Source organism: Cyprinodon variegatus, unplaced genomic scaffold (assembly GCF_000732505.1).
Source record: "Cyprinodon variegatus isolate N-32 unplaced genomic scaffold, C_variegatus-1.0 Scaffold80, whole genome shotgun sequence".
Classification (NCBI taxonomy): domain Eukaryota; kingdom Metazoa; phylum Chordata; class Actinopteri; order Cyprinodontiformes; family Cyprinodontidae; genus Cyprinodon; species Cyprinodon variegatus.
In genome coordinates, this window is record NW_015150533.1 from 629,965 (window position 1) to 651,243 (window position 21,279).

At 36.7% G+C, this 21,279-nt stretch overlaps 1 protein-coding gene across 1 annotated transcript in view; it reads right to left on the reverse strand.

Annotated features, from left to right (window-relative positions):
- Nucleotides 1-21,279, reverse strand: part of nr5a2 (nuclear receptor subfamily 5 group A member 2) — a 71,319-nt gene that overhangs the window by 12,404 nt on the left and 37,636 nt on the right. The window contains exons 5-6 of the mRNA XM_015373118.1: nucleotides 18,353-18,472; nucleotides 13,329-13,476 (exon numbers count right to left, since the gene is read on the reverse strand). Of these exons, the coding sequence (XP_015228604.1) occupies nucleotides 13,329-13,476; nucleotides 18,353-18,472 (268 nt within the window). The remainder of the gene's footprint in view (nucleotides 1-13,328; nucleotides 13,477-18,352; nucleotides 18,473-21,279) is intronic.

The window sequence follows — 21,279 nt, forward strand, 5'->3', positions numbered from 1 at the left end:
ATACTTGATTTGATTATTTTAGAACATTGCAGAGTAAGATACTGAGGACTATATTAAAAAGTTTGCTGACTTTGTCGCTGATGTGCTATACCAAAGCCACTCATCACCGTATGAATTTATAGTTCCGGAGGAGGATGCCAGTGATAGCACTTTGACATCAGTGCCAGGTGGCACCAGAGAACAACATATTGTTCTAAATCTGTTCTTAGCTCTGCAGGAGTTGACATGACAAATGTCTAGGATAAGCCAGCAATATACTTTTATGTTACACAACATAATATTGACTTATCAGTGTTTGCATGGTGTGTTGGATTGTTTCATCTCACCGATTTTTGTTTTTTGACTTAGTGGATTCTTTTTAATTTTAATTAGAAGTATTTATCCTGAAACTGTACTGAATATTTTCTTTTAATAACTTGGAAACTTCTGTGGTTCAACTATGATTTGAGACAAGAAGGAGAGGAAGAAAAAAGCAGTTGTTACTCAGAAGGGAAGGAAACTCTCAGGTGGGTGTGGAAAGAAAAAGAACAGGAACAAGAGACAACAACTGTTGGATCATCTGTGCTTCAAAACATTTAATCACTGTCTCTGGTTACGCGCACACATGTACAAACACACTCATTGCCTTTAAGCTCTGCTGTTTTCTGCTCTGCTAGAAGTATCTTGTAACCACATTGTCCAAAAGCACATACACACCCGCCCACGCATTCATGCACACAGAAGCTCAAAGAGCAAAGGTTGTTTAATCTTATAGCAGCCACCTGACCACCGGATAGCTTGCTTGAGCACATGCCTTTGCTCTATACATAATCACACGGGGACACAATGACTGACAATTCACATGCCAGGCAATTCTGTCATGCCGCAGAGCTCCATTTGTAATATTAGAACAGTAGGTGAATGTGGAAGAATATTTTTACCTCTATGGTTCACTCTGTGCTTTTCTTAAGAAATGACTCAAGCATCTAAAGTCAAACTTTATATGTTTTATGTCTTTTTACACAATCATGGTTCTATTTTTGCCCTGTCATTATAACTCTGCATATCTTTTAAGTTTGCTTTTCCTTCAATGACTCCAATAATTAACACTAATGACACATCATGAGCTTCAGCAGCTATAAATGTACAGCCATAAAGATAAAATAACACTCTCAGCAAGCATAGTGTGGCTTCTATAGAAAGATAACGATTGGATGCTTCTCTTACAACTAAACAAATATTTGTGAGAATAAAAAAACACGATTATATACACACGAAGAGATGAGCTACCAGAGATCATTCTTTGTTAAACACAAACTGAAAGAAAAACATGTAAACTCTTTTAAAACAGAGTAACTGTCACACAGAAAAATAATATATATATAGTAAAATTACTTTGATACATTTACTCGTTACACTGCATTACTTAGGTAATATTTGCTCTGATGAAAACATCTTTCCATCTTCTGTTCCCAGTGTGTCTCAAAGGAAGATTATCAATGGCACACTGCTTCCTACCTCTATTTCTAGTGTAAATAACAGTTTGATTCTCTTTAGATGTCCTGTTGCAAATACTAGGTTATGGAGTTTAAACATTGCAAAAACAATCTAGAAATGCGTAAAAAAAGAAAAAAAATACTTAGATAAAGTGTATATACCCTTAATTTGATTGGATAAATTAGATGATTTGCCAATGACATCAGTATTTTTACTTTTAAATAACATAATTGGATATTATGCACTTGAAATAAAACAATATATTTTTATCTTATTTTAAAAGTGTAAATTGTGTTGTTGCATTGGCAAAATGTCTCACTTCCTCAATTCAAGAACAAATGCACTTATTTTAGGAAATAAATAGTTATTTAAGTATCTGTTTTGCAGTGAAATTTTTTTAAAGCTCTTGCATAAATTATTTTGATGTTTTTGGGGGATTCAAGTTAGTAAAAGAAGTCAGCTTTATGGTTGTACAAAATGAGTAATGAAAAATATAACTGCAGTTGATTAAACTTAAGCGAAAGTTTCTTGGTGGTTTTCATTATGAAAAAAACATATAATATTAAGAACCCCCACTCCACAAAAACACCTTTTTATAACACGGCTCTCATTTATGAAAATTTTTTTCCCTCCAGTTCTGTTTTCATTGACTAATGTGTGCCTGTTCTCCACACGGCCCAAGAGCGCCCAAGCCTGTCCTCCCTACTGCAAATGGACTCCCTTAGTCTTTAATTGGAGAGGAGTAGCAGCGCTGCAAGCGCAGCAGTGGGACCTGAGCTGTGGCCACTGAGAATGTAGCTGCATTAGCATTGCAGCAGAGGTACCCGTAAATAATGATAACCTCAAGCTCTACCCATTGGGAACCTCCTCAACTCAGGCACACACAAATCCCAAAAAAAAAAAGAAAAACAACACAAAACACAGACGCACATCGGTCTTGACTTTAGTTGCCCCCCTCTGCCTCTACACACGCCATCAGGTGATCAAGCAATTGCAGCCATGTCCCAAAGGCGGGTACTCCGACAATCAGAGGAGGGAAGGTGGGAGATTAGCTACTGCTGTTTGGCAGAAAAATATGCATAATAAGTTTGAATTTCATTGATTAGGATGGACACACAGAACTGGGGGCTGTCTGTCCCAGAAGGGATCCCATACTGCTTCACAGTACGCCCTCATACATGTTTAAGAGGCATGAAACCTCTCGATTCACTCTACCTAGGTCAGTCAAAACCCTAATTTCCAAGTTGACACAATATACATGAATGACTGATTTTGGCTCATAAAATTAATATGTAAACATAGATGCAAATATACATACAGTACATATGTGTGTATATATATATATATATATATACAATTTTTTTTTGTAGGTAATATAATGAAAATTTCTGATTGTGGGTAGGGAAAGTTTGTGTTGATCTAAAAGAAAATTAAAAAGACCCTAATGTATACATTTAGGATTAACTTCTCAGTAGCCTTCATATCCTCAACTTTATATCTGAGTTCAGAGGCAAAGGTTCAAGGCTGTGCTAATTTGTTTGCTGTCCTATACTTTGCTATATTATATCTTTAAGCTCTGAGACCCTCAACTGGCCCCTAGAAAGCCCTCGTATGCTATAGATATGATTGATGTTACACAGAAAACACCTGATGTACCAGACGGACTGCTAAGTACCAACTGGTGGGAGGTCCTCCGTGTTATGCAGCCGGTAATAAAAGTTGAACATTGATTTTCTGTAGCAGCTTGTAACTGTTAATGTTGAGACATCAATAGCCCAAGCAAAACGCAGGTGGCTTAATAGGAGGCTGAGAATGTGGAGGTCGTGAGCAGAGGCTGACTCTAAATCACAGAATCTATCCTCGCCGATCGATAGGACAGTAACTGCAAGTGTCCCTCTGCTTTCCTAATGTTTTATAATAAACTGACAGCCTGTAATAAGACCAAGGGAGAGCAAGAATGTGTGGAAGGGAGGAGGGAAGAGATGGAGGGCAACATTTTCTCCATGGCCCCAAAGCTTTAAATCACCCAACATGGGAGTAGTGCAGAAGAGCTGAGGAGGAAGGCAAGGAAAGAATCAACAGTATTAAAAAAACAAAACTTTTATAAGAACATTTGTATAGTTGTAGTCACTGGTGGTGGAGTAAATGGAAGTATTGATAGAAGTGGGGATAGAGTTTAAAGGATTTGTTTTGTCAGTGGATAAAATTCCTCTGCTTTCCTGGAATAGACTCAGTGTCAATCAAAGGCAGCTTGCAACGATAAAAAGTGATCAGAGAAATGAAATTCTCATAATGATTGCTTTTGAATTACTGTATTTGTTTTTTGTTTCACTTTTCATACGTTAAAGGGACGTTATGTAAGTTTTTTCTTAAATTATCTTTAAATAGCCTGGTCAAGCATGACCATGTTAAATGCGTTTGACCTAGAAAACACTCAAAGCCTTAAATTCCAGATGGATTTTCTTGATACTTAGAAGCTACCGGTAGCAAGCTCAACTCTGAAACCAATGGTCCCACATATGCTCAAAAAAGTAAAAAAAAAAAAACAACTTATAAATTACAAGCACTAAAATATGCACCTATGCACTATGAGAACCAGCAGAAGAGTGCTGCAGTTTTGTGTTTTGGCCACAGGTGGCAGTATAGTTAGAAAACTACATTATGGTTCTATAAGTTAACCTACATTTTTGTTTCTTCCTTCTGATTCATGATGTCATACAGAAAATAGACACATAAACATCCACTGACCTTCAAAAACACATTTTTAACCAAATCTAAGCCCCCTTAGCAAAGTGAAAATAGCCAAGAAATGAAATGCACATTTTCCTTTTTTTTTCTACAAATTTTTTCTATTAAATATTGGTTTCTTTTGATCCATAATAATAGCTGCTTTGCTATTAAGGCACTTATGAGCTGTGGAGATAACTTGGCTTAAGGTGAGCCATCTGTGGATGTAACAACTCTAACTATAGAGAACTATATTTAAAAGACAGTAGGGGAATACTCCCAGAATGCACCAAGCTTTTCGGGTAGCCTTAAGCAAAATGCCAGAAACATATACATGTATATATTTCTTTTAACAAATCACAGCTGCATTTTTTTACTTTTACTTTGGTAATTTCTGTTTTATGTTTGAAGAATAACCTTCAAATTAATAGCTGGTTTTAATACCACAATTATGTTGGTCAGGATGCTTTACCATCAGTCAATCATTTGCATTGATTTAATTCTAGTAGAAGATAGAGGACCATGGACTTTCTTTTCAGTTAAGTGATATCTAAATAATCATTTCTGTTAAAACCTCTTTAGACATAACGACAGAATGAATTCCTGCTACGGAATACCACTATCTATGTAGGGGGGAAAGCAGCAAAGCATCTAAATTACAAATGTGTGATATATTCCTGTTGATAATATTCTGGTATATGTTGACAATGATTAGGAAAATAGGATGTATGGAGCTATAGGACTTACAGATTAAAAGAGTATGAGCTGGGAAGCAGGCTTTCCACCACAACTTGTAGCAACTGTTGCTTAATGACAACCTGTTGTACTGCCAGGTAGTATTGGTGAGTTGGAGACCCAAGGCTTTTATAGCTTGATAAAGTCTGAAAGCCTTTTAGAAAGCCTCATTACATGGAATTCCCTACAAAGTGGCAGGATGCATCAAAAGATTACTGTTCACCATGTTAGATTTGTTAAGCTAAATTTGACAGAAAACAGACCAATGTTTTAGGTTCATTTCTTTGGGGCAAACCACCCTCTCTGGATCAGATGAAAGAAAATGAAAGAAAAGTTAGGACGCCTGATTTGGCTGCACTGTGAATGTGGTTTTGACAACTTTTTTTTATAGATTGTTTCTCATGTAATCATTTTAAGTGTTTGTTTTCTGCATCTGAAATGATGTCTAGAGAAAACAAGCGGCGTGGAAAAAGGCTTGTTTGAAGCTATTATTAATTATGTTTGGAGAGCCCTAAACAGAGTGTTGAAAAAGCCCACAACCAACAGGCGCACTGATTATATTTCATGTTTTCTGCACTCAGGTTTAGAGTGTCCTCTGCGGTTGCCTCTTCTGGTCTTCATTGCCCCAATTTTCTCTCAGGAATTTGTGGAAGACAAAAAGTTTGAGAACAGAGCTCTAGGCCACAGTTGCACTAAAAGCATTAATCAAAACATTTTCTACCATACAAATACATCAGTGCAATAGCAAATCTATAAAAAGTCTTGAATAAACACACACGTCACTAATTTCATCTCATTACCCGACAGTTGCTGGAACATAGCAGTAAAACATGTTGATCTAAATTTAAAGATCCAATATGGCTTTGCAAAAATTGTTGGTCATTTTCAAAGGGACTCAAGATGCATGAAATTAAAAGGACATAGTTTGACATAGCAAGCTAATGAGCATATTTGCTGAATGGAGAACCAACAACCAACCTTTAAAAGGTTAAAGGATTACACTAATAAATAGCAACCAACCCATCAGTTTTTTTTTTAAATCAACTGGGTTTCCTTAAGATAAAAAACTCTTAACTAATCTACTGTATCTGTAAAGTGTCTTTAGATGACATGGATTATGAATTGGCACTAAACCAAATTCAGATGAATGAAATGGCTGATGTGAAGAAGAATTGAAAGATTACAAAAGATTACAAAAACTCTCCTAAAACAGCAAAGTAAAACAAATACTTCGGTGCAAAACCTGTATGTTGTATTTCCCCTAGAACCTTTTTTGAACCTTTTGGGTTCATACAGCATCTCTCTACAAGGTATTGAACAGGGATGCATAAGCTTGTGAAGGCATTGCTGCATATTAAGACCTGATAACACGTCCCAGATTAAATAAGAGTCAATAAAAACAAAAGAATATGTATCTTTACAACATAAAACACTCTGTAAATATTGCCAAGAGATAAGCTGTTATTTTCTGTTTATGTATTGTTCTGCTACTATCAATTTGCATGCTGGATTTGAAGCTGGGGCTGTAACTGATTGATAAACATTAAAATTCCTATTCACTATTTTTTTTTTTAACTAAGCATATATATTTTTTTATTTTTACTTCTTGGGGAGAAAGCAAAGGAAGGTATAAAGCCTCTTACTATACCTACAATTTAATGATCATATCGATCAAGACCAAATTGGCCATACCAACAATAAGGTAAGTCACATGGGGGGGAAAAAAACAAACACTCTCTTCTATGCTCCCACATCATTATTAAGCTAAAGGTTTAATCCTTATTCAGTTTTCTACATCATTTGGCTCCTTGTTTAGTCTTCAAGTTAATAAGTATTGAACGACTGCTTCCTTTTGATGCTGCTCAATCTCCAGCCTCACCTTAAATGATTCAGTTGTTTTAGGAAATAAATATTAGTCAGTCTAGCTCACGTTGTGTGTGAAATTGTCTGTATATTTGTGTTTATATGTATGCAAGGGAGTGCATGCTTACAACAACTAAGGATCGACACATTGATTGTTAGCAGCCTCAGTTCCTGCTTTAATTAGGCCGTACCTGCCTGGGAATTACGTTTTGTGTTTTTCTCCTTTCATTGTGTGGGGATTCAGCAGTAACAAAAAAGGGAAGAGGAAAACAATGTGTTCATCAAGGTTAATTCATCTGCTGTATTTGTGCTGTCAGCAGATTTCTGCCTGACCTTGCACTGAAAAAAAACAAAAAACGTACAAATTATGCTAATGTGAGACGTGTCAAAATGTAAGGTTTGAGTCAATTGTAAACCAAATTCTGCCAAACACTATTAAGATGGACAAAATAAAATCTGAACCTGAATTTGACAGTTTAGTTTTCCCCGACATCGTTTTAATTCAGATTTAACTGATTCACATTAAACACGTTTCAAGGCTGAGAAAAGTGAAGATGGTGAAAAAGCAGGAAGAAAACATACGTTGAAGGCTGAGATAGATGAGTACGACTGAATGTGGGTGTTGTGATAGAGTTGTGATCGATAATGCTGTAAAAAGATGGATTTGGACATAAAGGAAAAAGAAGTGCAGAAAAATGAGACAAGAGACAACGCAAAGGGAAGGATGAATGGAGAAGCATGGAGGTCGGGAGACAGAGGAATAATGGGTGAGCTTCTCTAACCTTAAAGACCGACTAATCCCTTGACAGGAAGCTATTAGAGGTTCAGGAGCTTCTCTTGAATCATTGTTCTTTTCATCAAAGGAATTTAATTTCTCATCACAGATTTTGAAAAAAAAAAACATAACAAAAAACACCCTCACTCTCGGATTTCTGACGTATCTAGATCTGGATCCAATGCCAAAGTTAAGAGGCTGACATCATGTTCATGTGTCAGAGATGATGCAGGTTTTTAATTTTTTCTAGATGCAGTCAAAATAAACATAAAACCCTTTTGACTTAATGCTGTTAAAAAAGGCTTATTATTCCCAGCTTTACGGTTGCAAGTATTTTACTGCTGTTATTTTGTTGTTTGGAAGAACATAGAGATATGAACATATTTTGCATAATTAGGAATTTAAATGCCATATCATGGGCAATAAGTAGTCTAAAACCTCATTTTTTAAAAATTTGCCAAGGTACAGCAGTTATAGAGAGAAATCAAGGAAAGAGACTCCCTTTAATGATGAATATTAGTAATTCCAGGTTCCTGATTTTGGTTTGACCCAACAACTTTTAGTCAATTCAGAAGAAAAACTTCAAATATAAAATGATGAACTTTTACTTAAGGCATAGTAGAGAATTTACGGGATTTTTAAAAAAAGACTCACCACTACAAAAAATGTACATGCACAACGCTGTACCCGCTCCCGAGACGGAACGCCTATTAAATGCATGTGAGAGCATGCACGAGCTTATTTATCCTCGTGCACACTCCTTTTAAAAGTTGCTGTTTGCATCGCTTATACAAGCTTAGTTTCAAAATAAAGGTTTGCAATTTTTCCAATATGTCAGACTCACCAATGGTAAGTAAAAATAGGGATTTAGCATGTAGGATGACCTTACGTAAACATATCACCAGAATAATTTTGATGATTTTACCTTTAATTTGAAACCATATAATCTTAAAGTTCTGCATTTCAAGACTTACAGTAGCATTGATTTTAGGACGGTATTTTAAAGCAAAATTATAAACATACAAATTTTATCAACAAAATCTACAATATAAAAGGTCAAAGTCTGCTGAAAATGTTGGCCAGAATTTCTTCCTTTTTACTAAGGTTTACATAAAGAACATTTTCTCGGACTACATGCTCACTGTAGTGCTCTTTCCACTGGGGCAATTTACCACCCCGGCCAGGACCTCTGGCTCTGCTCTTGGCTGACGAGGCCTGGCAGCACCTGTCTGAACCAATTACATGTGATGGGGTCTGACCCTCTAAGCAGGGTTAAAAGGTTTTGGCCTCAACATGTTCTGACCTCTGTCACATCTGCTTTATGAAAACGATTTATGATGAATCAGTCATTCACTTTTAAAATTTTGTAGAAAAAGCACCGTAACTGTTTTTTTACTTAATAATTTGCGTGGTAAAAACTTGCATACCTAAATTGACATCTTGTGTTTTTAATGCTGGTAGATTAAAATTTGATAAGAAACAGCCATTAAAAAGTTGGAAATCTTTTTTTTTTTTCTTTTAAAAGGAAAACAATCATCTTTCATTTACCCTCTTCAACATAAATGCAAACTTGTGACCTGTTCTTCACCTTGTGATGCTTTATCATCTACTGCAGGCAACTTGTCAGTCTCTGTGTTAAGCCTTTTAAAGGAAATCAAAGACCCATTAACAGAGACCTGACATTAAACGACTTGTAGTGATCCTTTACTGAGCTCTGACCCGGGCGAACCCCAAACTCTTGAGTGTTTGTTTCTAAATGTCTAAGACATACAGTATAATCATCGCTCTCACGACAATAAACACTTAGGAGATCAATGATCAGAGAGCCATCACTTTCGCCTTGACAGAGGTTAAGAGCCTTCACAGGAGACGTTGAAGAAGTGAAAGAGCACAGAGAGAGACAGAATGAGTCTAACTCTGAAAACAAACACGCACAGATCATGACAAGTGTCTCCTCTCAGGTAGGCTGACATCTATATCTCTGTCTTTATTGACATCTTGCTTAACTAAAAGCTCCTCTGCTAGTGGGGAAGAGACTGATTGTTCAAACGTAGGAAGTGAGAGAGAGTAAGAGGAAGGATGTCCATAGAGGAGAGAGGTACTGAAAAAAAATCAAGATAAAAAACAAAAGGCAGAAATGAAAGTAAAAGAGACGAGATGAAGGCAGAGAAATATGGCATTAATTATACAATTTAAGGATTTACGTAGGAAAGGACCATCTATAACTTGCTATATATTAAAGAATTCCATTCTTCAAAGGCAAATTCATGGTGTTATTTGGATCATTGTCTTACAGCATAACCAAAGTGTAGTTGACTTTAAGGTCACTGACTTTTGGCAAGACATTCTTCTCCAGAATATCTAAAAAAATCTAAAGTTTTTGAGGTCCTGAGGCTGAAAAGACGACCACAACCATTACTGTACTTTACCCCCACCATACTGGACTGTCGATAGGTTGTTCTTTTTCTGAAATTTTATGATAGATTTACAGAGATTTTACAGATTAATCTCATTTTCAAATAAATTCCACTTTTTCTTCGGTTCTCATATGTAAAAAAAAAAAAAAACATCTTAGGGATTGGTCTCTATTCATAGGGTGCCTTATTTCATCAAGTTTATCCTATCATCTAATCAGGAACACTTCCCTTTACGGAGGCAAGTGAGGCTTGTCATCCTCTATGTGAAGCTTAGCCTAGTGTGTATAAAAACTTAACATCTTCATGTTAATAGGCTAAATAGGATTTTTTTTCTTCTTGTAAGGCATTAATCTGGCCTGGTTTGGCTGGTTAGAATGTATTTAGCTTTCAAAAAACAAACAAATAATATGATAATTCCAGTTTTATGTTAAAAAGTTCTATGATAATAATGAGATGTGCCAGTTTTCTATAGGAATAAGTAAGAAAGAGATAAAAAAAACTATTAAAGAGGAAATATCTGATCTTTCAGTTCACTTGTCACTACAGGGCTGACCTAATATCAAATAACCATATTTCTTAACTGATTACCAAACAGGTGGCTTTATCCTCAGATCAAACATGTGGGTCATTATAATGCATGTTTTGACAAACCATCTTCTCACAGCAGGATTTATTCAAATCTCCTGTCAGCTATAAATGTTACTGTTCACATATTCTTTAACCTCTAATGGATTATTTTGCTCTCATTGTGTCATTTTCTCCACTCCACTAATGACTCCTCCCTTCCTACTCAGCTCCCCTCAGCTGGCTCTTCTGCGCCTATATCAGTCTTCTTTTGCGGGAGGCCTGAGAACAGGCACTGCCGGGGGCGATACACATCCCTCAGGTGGGCCTTTCATTATGGATGATTCTTCTGCCAAATTATTTACACCCTGTGCCCAAGCAAACACCCCTGCCCTATGAAAACCCCCAAAACAAAAACAAACACTCTCGCACACAGACATACACACAAAGTCCCTCTGCAGTGATCCCCACTCCTATTGCTTTCTTTACCAATTCCATTTCAAGAAACATTAATTCCACCTAATCATACATATGTGTATCTGGTGTTCATTAGTGCATTGCTTATTTATTTTTCATCAGCTTAAATCCTGAACACTAATGCTTTGTGAAGTAAACCTATTTACTGGTGTGGACTGGAAGCTCAATAAGGAAAATGTTAATCATACTCTTATCACCGTAGGTCTAATCACTGGTCTGACTGAATCATTTCTAGCATCATTAGTGCCTGTAGCAAAGCATTTAAACACATTTGTTTGAGTGACTATGTTTTACTCCTATGTTGGGTTTTTGGCAGACTAATTTGAAACGATGTGGAGAAGAGGTTTTCCTAACGTCTAACCTTGGCAGTAAGAGGTTTGGGATATAGATACACACTTACAGGTGCACCCCTTTACACACTCACTCATGGACATCTTGTCATATTTACTCTACTCTTTGTCCCTTAACTCATTAAGGTACTTATTTTGCTCTAAACCCAAAGTTCTGCTCCTCTTCCTGACCTCAAGTCCCTCCCACCTGTCTATCCCAGAACAAACTGGACAGGTTCCTCATACAAATTCCCATTTCTCTTTCATTTCCAACTTTATTTTCTCCTCCCTAGTCTTTCTCTTTTCCTTTCCAAAATTCTAAAGTTTAACTCTAAGTCCCGCTTGACATCACTATCGGGGAAACGGGAAAAAAATCTGATCTTTTCCACTCAAATTCCATGTTTGAATCACACATTTTCCCATCGTTTTTAGCAAATTTCATTTTAAAGATTTCATTGATTATACATTGTTTCATTGATTAATCTAGTGCTAATTAAATTTTACCAAAAGTTTACCAAAATCCTACGTTTTCATATTGACCCTTCTCTCTTTTTGAAATGACAGAGTTACAGACAAAGCCAGAGTCTCTGTGCATGAATAATGCTCTCACTAATTAATAAAATAGATCAGTTATTAAATTATGCTGATGGTGAGGAATAAAAAACTTACAAAACTCTAATTGTTCAGTAGTTCACCCTCTATAGAACAGTACTGTAGGCGGTTAAGCTGGAGAACTGCTCTGCGAGGCCAATGCACCGGATTTTTCTATTAGATTTTATTTATGTTTCTTTTTAGTGGGGTACAATTGCACACTACAGGTCCGTGTTTTTAAAACCTCTTTGTTTTTTTTTGGGATGATTTTGCATTTTGCAGTTTTTTTTTGTTAGACTTGCTTTGTAAAAAATGTGGCTTGGATAAAAATAGAAAAAACCTCCACTCCATATTAGGGTGTACTTACCATGCAGAACTGTATTAACTAATAACTTTATGTACTTTAAGAAATAATTTGATTGGATTGAAAAAAATAGAGACGGTTAAAAAAAAGATCTATGCATCCTACCAGGAGCTGTAAATTAACCATACTTTCTGCCACAACATGCAAGAATGATCTGCAAGTAAACAGATTAACAATGTTTTTAGGGCTTTTTTTTAACCCTGGAGCTCCACCTTGACTGCAAATCAAACATGATCCTGGGGAGGTATTTTTTATTAAAGCACAAAATATATTATAGTTTAAAAGAAATAAGTTTAAAACCCTGATTTATCTTCATCATCACTCCTTTCAATCTCTGTGCCTTCAATCATGGTTCACTGCTCACCAGACTAATGTATTGACCCAGACTGAACTGCTTGCAGCTGCATTCATCAAGTAAAAAGTCAGTTTGTCTGAACGAAAATGCTTAAAAGTCCTCGTAAAAATCTTTTAAAAGTCTATCATGTAGCATAGTATTAAATTAAAACAACATATCCCCATGAAACTGATATCTCTCTTGCATCCTCATTATTTAGCAATCTATTTTCAGCCAACCTACTATGACATCTTCTGATGCAGCTGTTCACAAAGGTAAAACACAACTCATTGTTGAGCTGATTTTAAAAGCGTCCTGCTGTAGAAATTAATTATTCACATAATGATTTTTTTTCAATTATATCAAAGGGGAAATGTACCTCTTGTTTAGAAATGTTATCTTTCAAATTTATTAATAATAATGAGATTCACTTCTTTCATTTCCATTCCAGGAATTTCTATTTCCAAACAGCTAAATTCCTGCTTTTCTAGAGTAAAGGCAAATGGTAGGAGTGTTTTTTTAGCCAAGTGACCAACAGTTGGCAGCATTAGGGAGAAGAAAAGCAGAAGTCTGCTACTTTAAAACTCATACAATCAATTAATAGTCTGGTCAATCTTGCTATGGCATCTCAATGAGGGACTAGTTAACCAAAAGCGCACACTTTCTGGAAACTCACCGAGGCTGAATAGGACCAAGAACTTCAGACAAACAAACTCCCTTTGGTCCAGCTGCAGAGAGCGCAGTTTGGCTACCAACTCTTGGGCGTGGCTCAGCAGATTATTGAGTGTAGCACCCGCCTGTGAAGCAATCACTGCATAGTCAACCTGTAAAAATTAGAAGAGAGATGATTGGACACTGCTACAAGAAAATGAAGTTTTCACACAACATAGAATAATAACAGACACCAGTTAATTCACTATGCAGATTCAAATTGTTGTGAATATCCTCTGCTTCATTGATTAAAAGCAGAGATATTTTTGTCAGATTATTGAAGACTGGAGGCAATTGTTATGAAAGCAAATGTTTCTAGAGCTGCATATTGTGAAAATTAGAGTATTAAAAGGTCACCTCTGAAACTAAACCAAACCTGATTATGGAACATGATACATTTTTTTCCTAAATATTATATCAAACCTTTTATTTAAATGGACATAAACAAACAATTTTCCTTAGATGCACTTCAGATCTGCAGACGCAGCAGAACTTTTCTTGGAGGCAGGTCCTTAGTTGCCACTCAGAGTAAGAAGGACCATATTAAATTTTTATATTTATTGACGATTCATTATCATAATTGACTGTGCAGGGGTTTCCAGGGGAAGGTAGATGTCGGCGTGTGCACTTCCTAAAGCTCAGAGAGGAAGAGATTCCCGTGAGCATGCATTTGCAATTAAAACCAGCCTCAGGGTCTGGAGTTGTATTTATTGTGTAAATAAGATGATTCGTATCCTTTTTCTACACAAATCTTTTATGTCTCGCTTGACGAGTCAAAGCAAAGGAAACACAGAAACACAGACACAGGGAATTAATCTTCTTGACTTTTTGCTCTCACCTCACTATACTCTTTTTCCCACCTCCTTTGTCCCTTCCTTGTCCTTTCTTATTACCTATGACGCATAAAGAGTTATGACTGTTGAGAGCAAACAATGCCTGCCCCCATTCCAGGTGTCAATCAATTTACGTAAAATCAACTGTGCATGAAATAAGTTCATTGAATGATTAGACTGTTGATGGGTTTGCTTTTTTGATTACCTTCTTTCCTTAAGTAGAAATACAGAAAAAATAAACAAACAGTAGAGTCACTATAGCAGACTTAGTACTAATTCTGACTTTGTTGATCTGTTTATCAGCCAGCAAAACCATCAATACTGTTTTAATTTTCCAATAGGAAGATTTAGAAGCTTAATATTTTAACAATATTTAGAATTAAATCTATTTTAGCGAGGTCAGATGTGTGCTAATGTGTAAATAAAGATAATAATAATAAGAAATAAAGGATATTCATAATAGAAAAAGGTTTCTTTTTATGTCTGTTTGTACTGGAATTTCACGTAGCCCACACTGAGCCTGCATGCTATTAAAATATCAGAACTTGTAAAGAAACCAGCTGCCAAGACTTTGAGGCCTTGCTTAATCATTGCAGTCGTTGTCATCTGATCTTCGCAAGTATTTATACAAGTTGTACTCCATGTTTGATCCTCCTGACAGCATAGAGAACAAGCACTCATGGCCATTTCTCTCTGAAGTTGGTGACATGGCAACATACGGCAGTATAGAAACAGAGAAAATGTGAGAGAAGACAGGGATTAGCGAGTGGGGAACAAGCGGGTAAAAAGAGCAAGGCAGCAAATGACAGCTTGAAACTGTTAATTTGCTGTTTTATGGGTTTCTTTTCAACTCTGTGTTGAAGTACAACTTGTGAAAGAGAAAAGCATAGAGGCACCTTTTTTCAAAGCGAAATGAGATACACCTGATTAAAAAACAGCACAACCTAAATTAGGTTATTACATGACATTTATTGTTACCTATATTTGGACTTCATTAAAAAAGCAGCTGCACAGATAGCAAAAAGTGGACTATTATTATCAGCCTTTCTAAATGTCTAAGCCAATTTATGGGACAAATCCAAAGCCTAAAATCAAAGGTCATTCTTTGTCATCATTTTATTCTAGTCATAAAGCAGTTCATTTGTTCAATTTATATGACTTACAGTGGCTTGTAAAAGTATTTATTTTTTCTTGGATTTATCTCTGTATTGTCAGTGTGAGTTGGCAAAGTATGTCAGTTTGATAGCTCTGCAGTTTCCATACTCTCTTAATTTCTGCTTTTTTACTGAATAGTGCTCTGTGATATGTTTAACACTGATTCAATCTTTTTCACAACTTTATTCCTGGTATTTACTATATTTTGAGGTCTTCGTAATGGTGTTTGTTAACTGATGTTGTTTTACTAACCTATATGATTTTGGTGCTGATGGCTGGTTTGATTGCTCATTTCATTCACCGGTCTAGGTCTGCCCTGTTTTCTGATCCACCTACTCCTGCTTCTATTTAAATCCCTTGGTCCCAGCCATCAGTGCCAGATTATTCTTGCGACTTTGGTGTAGAGAGTTCTCTAGCGTTTCTATAGTGTTCTGATGGCCTGATCCTGACCCGTTTCAGTAATTGGACCTTTGAGCCCGCCTGCCCCAGACTGATCTGTTTGCCTGGTCTGTCTTCGGACTCCTATTGGATTCTTCTGTGGACTGAACATGGATCTGCCTCTTCGCCATGTGGATTATCCTGCCTTCCTTCATCTACTTGGATCTGATCTCCTGTCAACTCTGCAGCCTTCTAGGCTTTCACGTCTGGAACTCTCTCTAGCAGCGTCCGCTGCGTTTTGCCAGCCGACTGGCTGGAATCATCCTCATTATCTGGGCACAGTCTGAAATGTCCAACCAGGTTAGTGACGTTCATAATCATCATCCGTCGGATTATGCTCACTAATTTGTGTGTGTGTTTCGCTCTTATAGATGCCCTAGCTGCTAATACAGCGGATCCACAGCCTGCTTGGTTAAATAAATGTTTTAAGTTATTTCACTGTCTGTCCTGCCTGAATTTAGGGTCCTCTGTTCTGAAACATTACAATACGGTATTAATGTAGCATGATATATAGAGATGCATCAATCCTGTGTTTTCTGATACAATCCAACACCGATACCTTGGCTGAGCGTATCGAATATCTAAATATCTGATACCAATCAGATTCAACTGTTGAATGAATGAACCATATATCTTGCCATGTGAGTGAAGGCTTAAGCTTTGATGTAAACATTGTTAAAAATAAAGTAACCAATTAACACAGATATAAATGTATTTTATGTTGTTTATTACATAATAAGCAGAAAAAGAGGGAAATAACAGTTCCATCTACACTGTATTGCATTGGATCTCCGATATCCGATCCAGCTAATTACAGTAGTGTCAGAATTTATATACATTCCAGGTAACGGATCGGTGTGTCTCTAATAATATTACTGGGAAATTAATCAGTTAAGAGATGCAATTACTAACAAATGCCCCATTTTCACCAGTCAAGTGACTTCTAAAGGTAACTTAGTGCCATTCATTTTATTTTGGTATAAAGGGGCAAAATAAATTAACTTTTCGGAAATTGTAGCTATCTAACATATACACAACTGTGTATATTACCAAATCCAGTTGTCACAGCTAACCAGAAGAAATGTATTATCTAATCTACCATATCCATTCTGGTGGAACTTTCATCTTTTAGATTTTAATTCACAACTTTGGAATTACTTGTTCAAAAGTAATTCCAAAGGTTACCCGTGACTCAGTTTTAGTCTTATACAAATTCAACAGCTGAACATAACAAACATGCTGCTTTTGAAATGAACTTTCTTTGTGCTAGTGTGTTTGTGTAGGCTTTGCTTGAGGTGATGCCGCTACTGTGGTTTAAACATCCCTGGTATTATCGTTGTGCTGTCACCCCTGGCCAGGCAGAGAATAATAGGAGATAATGAACTGTTTCAAACCTCATACACACACACACAGGCGCACAGCCACATGCATACATTTACACACACTCCTCAACACCAGCTGTTCATTAACCAGAGTATGCAAACGAAAGCGCTGACCTGCACCTCCCCTGACTATCACCCCCTCCCTCCTCCACAAACCGCCTTGTCCGCTTCGCCTCATCATCTCCTCTCCCATCCCTCCACAACTCCACTCCCTCTGCCTCTTTTTATTTATATTTTCAATCTTTTTCCTCTTATTTGATAGTTTTTTTCCAGCTTCACAACCCTTCTTTTATTCCAGTCACCTTTCTCTCTTTTCATTTTTTTTAAAAACAACTCTTTAATCAAGTATAAAACCAATCTGTTGTTTCATATAAATCTAGTGTCACAAACTAAATATTACCCTTAGATGTTGTTTTACTTATTTACTAAGGAGCTATACAACAGTTATGAAAAACAACCTGACCTTGTCTTCATTCAGAAAAAAACAGAGTAAAACAGGACTTGTCTGAGTGTAGAGCAAATCCTCTTTAATTGTTACCAATATGTATGCAAGCATCTGTTTTTATAAAACATTTTGTTTGTGGAGAACAGGATAATCTATAATTTATGACTTCTCATCTCATTCAGAGGCATATTCACAATGTTTTGAACATTTTCTACACTTTGGTTTGTGTATCTTTATGTTGTTTTTTTAATTTTGCTATTTTGGAGCATATTGAGGGGGGGACAGAATACTAAAACAAGATTCCTTTGGGCTTGTGTATTTGTCTGAGTTGTTATTTATTAACTTAAATATTTTATTTATATCTTTTCCTTTTTTGTGTGCATGGATAAATTTAAATTAGCAGAGGGAATACTGAATGAATGCAGACTTCACCTCTGACCATATGTCTTAAAAAAAGCAGGACAAAAATATAACATTTATTAACATTGTTATACAGCAGACCCACAGAAGGAATCTCTGAATGAAATAAAATGATCTTGAAAATTATGTATTAGTTGGGGTTTAAATACATAAAATTGAAACTTTGACCTTTCTTTTGATAGGATGAGCAAACATTCCAGGTATGCACACTCAGAAATAGTTCTAAGAACTGCCCCTTTTTTTCTTTCTGGGTTTCAGGGGAAACTAAAAAAGTGGCGGATGTTCTGAGTTTCCAAAGGGAGATTGACTAACTTACCTGCTGTCCTGTAACCAACAGGATAGATCCCTCCTTGGCATGTACCACCTGCCGGAAAACGTGGTCGAGGATGAGGAGTTCACTCCAGCAGTTCTGCAGCAGCTTCATCTGGTCATCCACCTGAATAAAGATAAATCATCAAGTCATGTGTTTGCCTTTCCTGTTCGATACAGCTGTAACAACAGTCTGTGTTTGTGTAACAAAGCCTCATATCCACCGTAAGAGACCTGTCATCAGCACAGAATGTATGTCTGTCACTGTCCCTCGTTACTGGGACAAGTTTATGCAGACTTGCTTAAATAGTGTAAATGATGAGATGTGCATGGGTGTGCTTAGAATAAGAAGGATTGAACTAAATACTATAAAACGCTGGAGTGAAAAACATTCAGTATACATGATCAGTATACCTATTTCTATCTATCTATCTATCTATCTATCTATCTATCTATCTATCTATCTATCTATCTATCTATCTATCTATCTATCTATCTATCTATCTATGATTGGGGTGGGAGGTATAACTTTGTTTGCAAGCTGTGACAATATGTCAGGCTTAGTAGCTTAAAAACTATCAACAGCGGCTGTATTTGGGGTGAGCTTACACACAGGTCAATTGCTATTGATCAGGTGTGGTTTTTTTTTCTAGAACCTTATGCAAACCTTAAAAAGTCCCTAGCCTCGCTGAGTCTTTCTCATGTGAACCTTTCCACAGTGAGTTAAGTGCTTTGCTACGTGCCTGAATCAACAATGGTGGTGTTTTTGTCTGTTTGTCGATTGCCAGAAGTTTCTAAATGATTCTAACAATGATAATGATTGAGAGGAGAGTATCTTCCCGAATACCAGCCACAGGCTGCCAGGAATCTGCCAGACGAACTTGGGAAGCTAACACAGGTGAATTGGTGTTTTGAGAACTAAAACAACCTACTCCATTGTAATACAGAGTTTCTTCCCATGCTCAGTGGTGTTAATCATTACCACACACAGACAAAAAAAGGGGGCATTTTAGAGGACATGAATGAGGAAAATACAAGTGAGATTCATTTGTGCTGCACTTCCCCCACTCTATCAGCAAACATATCCTCCTTTGACGTTACTGGGAATATCGTGGGCTGCGTGGTGGGATGTGAACTGCTGCTTTGACTCTGTGAGAACACTCTGTGACAGTCTTTGCCCGTGTGCGTCGCTTGCAGGTTTAAGAATGTGGATCGATGTAACTTTGTGACACAGTTAGTTGCACTGTGGAAACACCAGTGAGGGAATGTATTTTGAAGCAGTTAAGAAAGTGCACAATCGAGTGACCTTAATCCTTCCTTTGATGTATGTAGTCTTTGCACAACCAAAATATTTGAAACACTCGAATTATTTGGTCTGGTTTTTTTTCTCTTTATTGACTGGAACTGTTGTGACTACTGATTTTGAGTTAGTGTTCAACAATGTTTATTTAACTTTTAGGAAGACAAAACAGTGGGCAACAAATTCAGCTGCAGAAAGAGAAACATTTAATCCCCTCTAAATATTTTTTCATAGTTAATCTAAGGTATATCTTAAATTTAACACTGTATGATATGTCTGCAAAATATATGGGCTGTGCCTTGAAAAAAAGTTTTAGTAATCGACATTTGTTGCGTAACAAGCACATTTGTATTGGGCTATAACTATTGTTAACCATCACTTTTATTTGAAGTCATTGACTGATCATTAGCATTAATAATTTTAAAGAAACAGAAACTGCAAATATGAAAAGTATACAGCATATGCACACAAGTCCTATAGCCTTCAGAGAAGATCTATTTGGAGACATATATGAAGGCCTCATGGGTTTATTACAGATTTTTATACTCAAATATATTCCTATTTAATATGAATTATCTACATTTTAATGCTATGTTACAAAACCTTGCAAAATGTTAGAAAGCTGTTAGGCTCAGATATCTTACATGTTTTATGAATCTTTTATTAGTTGAGCGAAGTAAAAATAAGAATAAAAATATAAATGAAACAGAACAAAGCTGATGTGACCTTTCTGCTGACAGGATGGTGGACTCCTCATGTCACTAGCCTGCCTATACATCTATTTTCTGTGGCTTTGCGCCATATGTGTCATGAGCTTAAGACCAAAGGAAAATTCAAATACCTTCATTAAAACCATAAGAGGGCATGGAAAGCTGTGAAAGACCAGGCACTTCTCATCGTCACTTCATCTACGGATGCTGGAAGCAAACACTATGCGTGTCTGTAGATGGATTGGTAAACATAAAGCCAAAGCTCTTCAAAGAAATCAGCCACGTGTCATTGGGCCTGGCAAGTGCCGGGGTGCTCTTCAAAGAACTGTCCTCTCTGTGCCTGCCTGGAAGCGCCTGTCTGACAAGAAGCTCGGGTCATCAAAGGGTGGCAGCTCAGAGGGGATGAGGATGGGTGACAGCAGGCTAGATAAGGGCAGCGTACACCCGCTTGGAAAATAGGGGGACAGGTGACAGACAGACAAGCGTAAGGGAGTACCAAGGGTTAGAGCTCCCTGACCTTTTAAGTACCAGCATCACAAGCTGTTTCCCTGACAAGCTCTTCCTTTGCTCTGTCATACGGAGCTTGTTCTTACAAGATATGCTGTCTGCTCACTACGATAATATGAATGGTGTGACATGGACTCAAACTCTGTTTTGCCTTGATCTTGCAAACAGAAAAAAGGCTGATTGTTTTTACAGTAAGGTGAAAGGAACACTTGGCTATCACCAGAAGCTGATGAAGTCATTACACAGGAAAATGCAAACAAGAAATTGGCTCTAACATCACAGAAGCTATAAAATTGATTATTTATGTATAACTATTTAACACCTATCATAGAGTCATGGAAATATTAGATAAAGCCGCATGTAACTGTTTCAGCTATTTAGAGCAAACAAATCTATCAAAGATTAAACTCTCCTAAT